The 7,546-nt window shown below is 39.1% G+C and overlaps 1 protein-coding gene across 1 annotated transcript; it reads left to right on the forward strand.

The window, feature by feature from the left end:
* The first annotated feature begins 3,208 nt into the window (after positions 1-3,208).
* On the forward strand, positions 3,209-6,613 carry LOC107396793 (E3 ubiquitin-protein ligase TRIM39). Its single transcript, XM_015976637.3, has 2 exons — positions 3,209-3,313; positions 3,432-6,613. The coding sequence occupies exon 2, from the start codon at positions 3,434-3,436 to the stop codon at positions 5,066-5,068; it is 1,635 nt and encodes a 544-aa protein (XP_015832123.1). The 5' UTR covers positions 3,209-3,313; positions 3,432-3,433; the 3' UTR covers positions 5,069-6,613.
* The last annotated feature ends 933 nt before the right edge of the window (positions 6,614-7,546 follow it).

Consider the following 7,546-nt stretch of genomic DNA (forward strand, 5'->3'; position numbering starts at 1 on the left):
AAATAGAGTGCTGTGCTGTTTGAATGTATAAACTGAACGCCAAGGGAAATCACTAGTTTGATTTTTTTTCCGTGAATAAAATAAAAATGTCAGGCAGGAGCGTCTCAGGACCTGTCTGAGATCTGTTTCAGTGAGACAGATAATAGCAATCCAAAGTGCTTTTTATGTGTGATCTGACAATTGATCAACCATTGCTTAAGAATTACGTGATGTTTACTTGTTGCTATGAGTAACAAGACATAAAAAGCCATGCCAAAATAAGTTTAGGAAGCCCACTAAGAATCATAATAAAAGCGTTCAAAATAAATACCATATACCGTTGAGGAAACGTTGGTTTAAGTACCTGATATGAAGTGGTCGCTGCATAAGTGAAAACCTTTACTCTCGGGATGTTTTATTACAATGATCCAAAGTTTGCGGCGCTCCGGATCTTGGGGAATCCTGTAGAAGGCTCATTCCTTATGTCGTCCGCGTCTGTTCTGCATCCTGGGTCACAACAGGAATCCACCATATTTCCCATTTGAGTTTTCTGACAATAACAAATAGTCCAGCTGCGGGCTTCTGCCTGCCAATATGGCGCTGTTTCGATTTGAACTGTTGCATGCCAGGAGAAGTGACGTCAACTCCCGGAGCTCTATATGCACATCTTTGTAATACTGTGATGTTGTTGAGTTCTGATATATCTAAATACACACTTTGACTTGTCTTACAGTTCTTTTGGGATGTAGGACAAAATGTAGAAATCAGGTTTTCTTCTGGATTTGCACAATTTAAAGGAAGAAGCAACCTGGCAGGGGGTTTCAGTAACAAAGAGAAGACTGTGTCCTCAAGCACTCTTTGCTGCTCTGATCTCTAATTCATGTATTCAAGGTTAGAGCTCCATGAATAAGGATGATAACGGGATTGAGGGTGGAATAAAGAAGTGATCGATGAGGGATGGAAAGACCAAAATACAGGAGGAGAGAAGCAGTGATTCCCTCTAATGTGTCAATGATTAGATCTTAAAGAAGAAAGGGGACTCATATAGACCAGGATCAAAAAGAATCTCCATCTGCTTAAAATAGTATTTAACTCTTTGATAATAGCAACACATTGATGTTAAAACTACCCTCATCAGATTATTCTTGGACAGAAGTTTCATCACTTTTAAATATTAATACTATAATGATATATTACTGTCAGGGTGTTGTTGAGGTGAGGATCCAAACACAGGTAAATGAGATAGGCAGGCTGGTGAGAACCTTTAAGGGTTTTAATGAAGAAGCACAGGGACAAGGAAACAATGAACAGACAAGACACACAGGACTGAGAGGGTTTAAATACATGAGGAGCTGCATGGGACCTCGATTGGGAGACGAGAGGCAGGTGGGAGCAAATAGCATGGACAAAGGACTGAACAGAAACTGAGGAGACAAGACAGATCATGACAATTACTAATAACCCATGCTGTCGTTCTATTTTTAAAACACAGAAACGGTTTCGTTACCTGTTTTTTCGCTACGTTTCGTCTGCGGCTGCAGACTTCCTCAGACTGACGCTGATGGTGGCATCACTTCCTACTCCGTTTATCCGCGGGCAGCAGAGGACGTTGTCGCCTTCTGCTGCCCACTCTCCCCTCTCCGACGATGCAATCCCATGCACGGTCCAATGTGTAAACTCCATCGTCCCTGTTCATGGTCCCACATCCACGTCTCCTTATCTCGATTGCTTCTTTAATCCATCTTTTGTATTTTTGTTGTTCGGTGTTTATGATCCTTGTGTTGTCCCAGTCCATTACATGGTTTTCTCTTATGCAGTGATCTGTTACGGCTGATTTCTTTATTGTACTTTCTGCTTATTGTTTTGCTTTTCTTGTGTGTTTTCGACTTGCCTCTTTCTCACACTCCTTTCTATGTTCTATTGTTCGTGTGTTGAGTTGGCGTCCGGTTTCTCCTATGTATGTTTTATTGCAGAACCATACACAACAGTTAGAAACAGACTAGTGCACCCAAAAGACAAAATATCAGCTGGACTTAAATGTGGAGTCATTTACAAAATCCCATGCAAACTCTGCAATTGTTGTTTTGGTAGTTTTGGTGTTGACATCATCCTAGAGCATAACGTTCTGTGACTCTTCAAAAAACAGCAAATAAAAGCCTCTCGTTGTGCTGGCAACAAGAGGCTTTTCTGATCAGGTAACGGGCGGCAGTTGATGAGTTAATATGATTGTCACTGAGGTTCAGGCTACATGTGAAACTGGTCATCTACCCCTTATTTCCTGCATTAGCCACCAATAGAAAATAAATGGGGAAAAACATGAAATAGAACAGTCACACAGATTTACTTCACATTGAAAATATGGCTAACATGGACTCCCCCATATTGGCTCACAACGGGGAAGGTTGTTAATGATTTGGCGACCAGGGAAGAGCAGAGCCACTGTGACTAGTAGAAGCTAACCTTTAGCATTAGCATTTCCACAACACAGCAGAACTCCTTCAGGCTTGTGCCAATTGTGAAGTTAAAACCTCAACGTTGCATAGCAAAAGGAGTCAATGGTAGAGTTGTGTTGTTGTTAGCCAATCAGAGGTAAAATGTCTGATTATCAGGAAATAAGACTCCATATCCTGCCATGTTCTGCTCACCTCTCCACAGGTGATTTTTCCCCACAGAGATCAACCAACTTACAAGGCATTCATTTATATTAGAGACCACTGCAAATGTGTTAAAAAAAGAGTGAACTTGGTCTTTAAAGTATTCTTTCAAAATAAACTTTTCCTGCTAACTTCTCAGTGTGCACAGGGATGATTGAAATTTCACCGTATCACACAGGAAGCTGTTATTCCTAGAAACCCTCATGAAAACAAACACATTGTTTCCCCAGAGAACAAAGCACAAGATTTATAGTTTACTGTGTGGGTTCCAAGGATTTACATGTTAAGCAAATGTACACACTTGCTGGCTCTGTGGCCAGTTGTCCCATTTTTAACTCCACCACTTTCTAACACTAAGCATGAATGGAATTTCTAACATATAAAACAAATAAACAAAAAATGGGAAAAAGCATCAGCAATCAAACAATAACAAGAATATTGTATCAAACAATAACAAGAATATTGTCGAATCAAACACAGCCATTGTGCATGTGGGTCTTTTATTTATTCTTCTTTAAGCTGATTTGAGCAGAAGGCTGATGGTAGATTGTGCCTACAAAGGGTTAACTTGTTCCAAACACAGGAGGAAATGACGTTGCTGGTGAAATGAAAAGTAAAAGGATGACGGACACCAGCTTTAGCTAGAGTACACTTCACAAAGTCTCGGTGAAAAATAACAGGTAATCTTTTGTTTTAGAACTTTGCAGTTATGTTTCTTTTGTTAGCTGAGTTTAACAAAATTGAAAGTAAATAAGCTTTGCATTGTTTTTTTTTATCTCTTCTTTTTGTGTTTTCTAGAAATGGCTTCTGCCACGAGTCTGGTTAGTGATGAGACTTTGTGTTGTCCTATCTGTCTGGATGTGTTCACTAAGCCTGTGTCGATCCCCTGTGGACACACCTTTTGTAACGACTGTATAACAAGGCACTGGGCAACAGGTGAAGTGCTGTTTGATTGTCCACTTTGCAAAGAACAATTTCACTCCAAACCAATGCTTCGGGTCAACATTTTTATTGCTGAGGTGGCAGAGAAGTTTAGAAAAAAGGTTGAAACAGTGTCTAACAGTATCCCAGAACAAGCGGAAAGGGGAAACGTCCTCTGCAGTAACTGCCCAGTGCCAAAGTCCATGGCTATAAAGTCTTGTTTAGTGTGTTTCATGTCTTTCTGTCAGACTCATCTGGAGCCTCATCTGAAAATCTCAGCCTTAAAGAGACACAAGTTAATCCCCCCAGCACGTAACCTAGAGAGCAGGATATGCAGGAACCATTTGGAACCCTTGGAATTTTTCTGCAGGGTGGATCAAATGTTCCTTTGTGCGTCCTGCAGACATGAAGAGCATAAAACACACAAGACAGTAACTCTAGAAGAGGAGGCTCAGACCAGAAAAAAACAGCTGGGGATGGAAAAGGATTGTGCGGATCAGATGATCCAAGACCGTCAGCAAAAAATTCGTGAGATTCACTGCTCACTGGAAGCAAGCAGAAAAAATGCAGAGGAAGCACTGTCATGCAGCAGTCACGTGATGGCTGCTGTAGTGGATTATGTTAAGAGAGGCCACAACGAACTCAGAGAGGTCACAAACACAAAACTGAAGAGAAAGGAACAAGAAGCAAATGAGCTTATTAAAGAACTGGATGCAGAAATGAAAGAAATAAAGCAGAAAAACTTACAGCTCAGTCAATTTTCTGTGACTGATGACTGCTTCACATTCCTGGAGGATGCTCTTTCTTTCACAATGTCTCTTCCGGAGGTGAGGGACTGGTCTAATGTGATGCTTGATGTTGACCCATTTGCTGTTCAGGAAAATCTGACTGAATTGAAGAAGTCAGTTACAGCTAAAACAAATAATCTGTGTGATCCTAACTTTAGAGAAAGGCAGCGGTATGCTGTGAATGTCACATTCGATCTCAACACAGCAAACCCTCTCCTCAGTGTTTCTGACGACGGGAAGCTAGTTGCACTCAGGAACAGAAAGAGGCAGGTCCTGAACAAACCGGAGCGGTTTGATTCTGTCCTTAATGTTTTGGCAAATGAAGGATTCTCGTCAAGGAAATTCTACTATGAGGTTCAGGTGAGAGGTAAAACGCAGTGGGATTTAGGAGTGGTGCGAGAGTCCATCAACAGGAAAGGGGACATCAGACTGAGCCCAAAGAATGGATACTGGACAGTCTGCTTGAGAGAAGGAAAAGAAATCACAGCCAATGCAGGACCTGCCATCAGCCTGCATGTGAGACAGTTACCTCAAAAGGTCGGCGTGTTTGTGGACTATGACGGGGGTGAGGTGTCCTTCTATGATGCGGATGCAAGGGCTAACATTTTCTCCTTTATGGGATGCGTCTTCACCGAGAAGCTCTTCCCGTTCTTCAGTCCCTGTGGCCTCGACGGAGGTAAAAACTCAGCTCCTTTGATCATCACTCCTGTCACAGACGATAACTGAGGGAGGTTTTAAGATGGTTCCAGGAGAGAGTTGTCAGATCACAAGCATTTAATTCTGTTTCTTCCATCGTCAGAGTTTTGTCACTATATGTTGCTGGTCAAACAGACATTGATTATTCTGTGTTATCATGTGAGCTGTTGCTAAGGAATGTTTGTGCAGCTATAATGTTATACTTTTACGTCATTGAATTTTTTAATTTTCAATTAGCATAACAAGTAAAAACACATGACTTTCGGTGTGAAACTTGATGAAAATAGTGGTCACTGTTTCAGGTTTCAGGGACAGATTCATCCTTCTTTCCACTGAAAGTGGCGTGTAATGTAATGGTGGTGTTTTACCCACAAGCTCATTCCCAACCAGGAGTGATCCTGAAGCAAAACGGAAGCAAAAGCTTCCGCTGTGGCCTTCATTGGCAGTGCTCTGATGAAGGCCACGGCAGAAGCCGTAACATGTCAGCGAATGTAAAAACAAGCCCCATTTACTCTGTGTAAAGAACCAGAATAAATAGAATCAGATTAGAATCACATAATGATTGTAACAAAGATGTTCAAAGAAGAAAAAGAGCAAAGGCATTCCACGCAGCTGATCCTGTGAGGTCACAAAATCACGAGAGAATTGTAACATCACGTGTGATTTCAGAAGTCCACACAATAAAAAGCAAGGGGAAAGACAGCTGTGTGTCTCCAAAAAGGGTTGTGGTTTATTTCCTGATCTGTTTACATCGGTTACAGAAGTTTCACAGGAAATAGTGTACTGCACGTCACTTTTATTTTGAAGTTTCCAGATGTTTTACACTAACTTGTGTTTGACTTCCTGTCTGGCGAGATCTAAACTGGGGAGTTTTGAAGTGTTTTGGAAACGTAGCATGTAAAAAAATAGACTCAAAGCTTAATGACAGCATTGCTTTGCTTCTGGGACACGTCCAAAATGTTACACTTGGCTGCCGGTGGAAAGGAACTCATCACTGATATCTGGGTAGCGTTTTGCTGCCGTTTCACGGCACTTTCACGTCAGGTAGAAAGAAGAGCTCACAGTAAATTTGTGGCAACTGCTATAAATATTCAACATTTAAATCCTCAAGATGTTCATCTAAAGGTGCATTTATAATGATTAGTTTTCCTAAAGATGTATCAGATGATTAGAGCATGCCTGACTTCAGATATTGGTTTTCAAGTTCTGCTGTATAAATATTAAATTTAAACACATTGGGAGCTTTTATTTATTAGAAATCAAGGTACTTTTTGTTCCACAGCAAAATATTTCAAAGATTAAACACATATTTAGTGACAGCATAATGTGTGTTCTTTAATATGTTGTTAAAATTTTACTCTAAAAAGAATCTGAACTTCAAAGACAACTTTTTAATTGATTTATAAATTCTTAAAGTAATAATTTAGAAAAACTACCAGGTAAAATATGCAGTTATGATTTTTAATAATCCACTGAAAAGCAATTTTACCTTGATGCTTATGTGCTTTTGTAACTAAATGTTAAGAAAATGTTATGATTGTACTTATTAAAATGCTTAACAGTTAAACATGTGAACTTTTATCATCATCTTATTTTTTTTTTACAAATAATTGTTGACGATGTCATTTTGAACTCTAGAAGCTGGGAAGACATTTTTCTTGGTTTTTTAATGATTAAGTTGTGAAGCTGGGCTTTGACTGTCTGTACTGGATGTTAATAGTTCAATGAAATTAAGTCAGTAAAATAATAAAAAGTAATATTATAGTTTCTTATTTTGGTTCTTTCAAGCCTTTCACATCTTAAAAACTAACAAAATAAGAAATCCTGCCAAGAAATGTTGGAAATAATGAGCTCTAATTTACTTCGGTATGTACCTGTCACTTTGCAAAATGTAAACGCAAATTAAGACTCTCTTGACAACATGAAGCCAAATAAACATCTAAGGTTTTTCACCAGCAGTCAAAAAATAATAATCCATCAAGTTTCTCCTCAGGAGTAATTTGACATATGAAAATAATAATCCCTTTTTCACTGAAGTGTGAGATTTAAATGGGAAACAAGAAGAAGAAAAAAAGGCGGCACGTTTTGTATCCAAACAAGTCTCTCTCCCCCCCAATGTTAAAAATTACTGAAAGTTTTTGAACAATATAAAATGTTAAATAATTTTAGGAAAAGTCAGTTTCATTTTGCCATAAACACTAATGGCTTTCTGGGTGTGAAAATGTTTACCTTTTAGTTTGTCTACAATTGTAATGATGTTCTGGTAATGTATTAAAACAAATAAAAATGTCTTATTTGTTATAATAAAACCACTAAATTATCACACATTTGTTGCAAATATTTTCTCAGTCAACCAACTAGTGTGCCCTAAGCTGTACCATCTTGACATAATTTACAGTTGTTACTAAACCTTACAGTGCTATAAACTAAGAGCATCAGTGGGGTATTGTGGTTTGAAGCTATTAGTTTCATTTATGGGCTTTAATTCACCGCTACCATGGAAACAGG

This window comes from Nothobranchius furzeri, chromosome 1 (assembly GCF_043380555.1).
Source record: "Nothobranchius furzeri strain GRZ-AD chromosome 1, NfurGRZ-RIMD1, whole genome shotgun sequence".
Lineage (NCBI taxonomy): Eukaryota > Metazoa > Chordata > Actinopteri > Cyprinodontiformes > Nothobranchiidae > Nothobranchius > Nothobranchius furzeri.

Excerpts from the sequence above, each read along its gene's own strand:
- LOC107396793 (XM_015976637.3), top strand. The coding sequence starts at position 3,434 with ATGGCTTCTGCCACGAGTCTGGTTAGTGATGAGACTTTGTGTTGTCCT.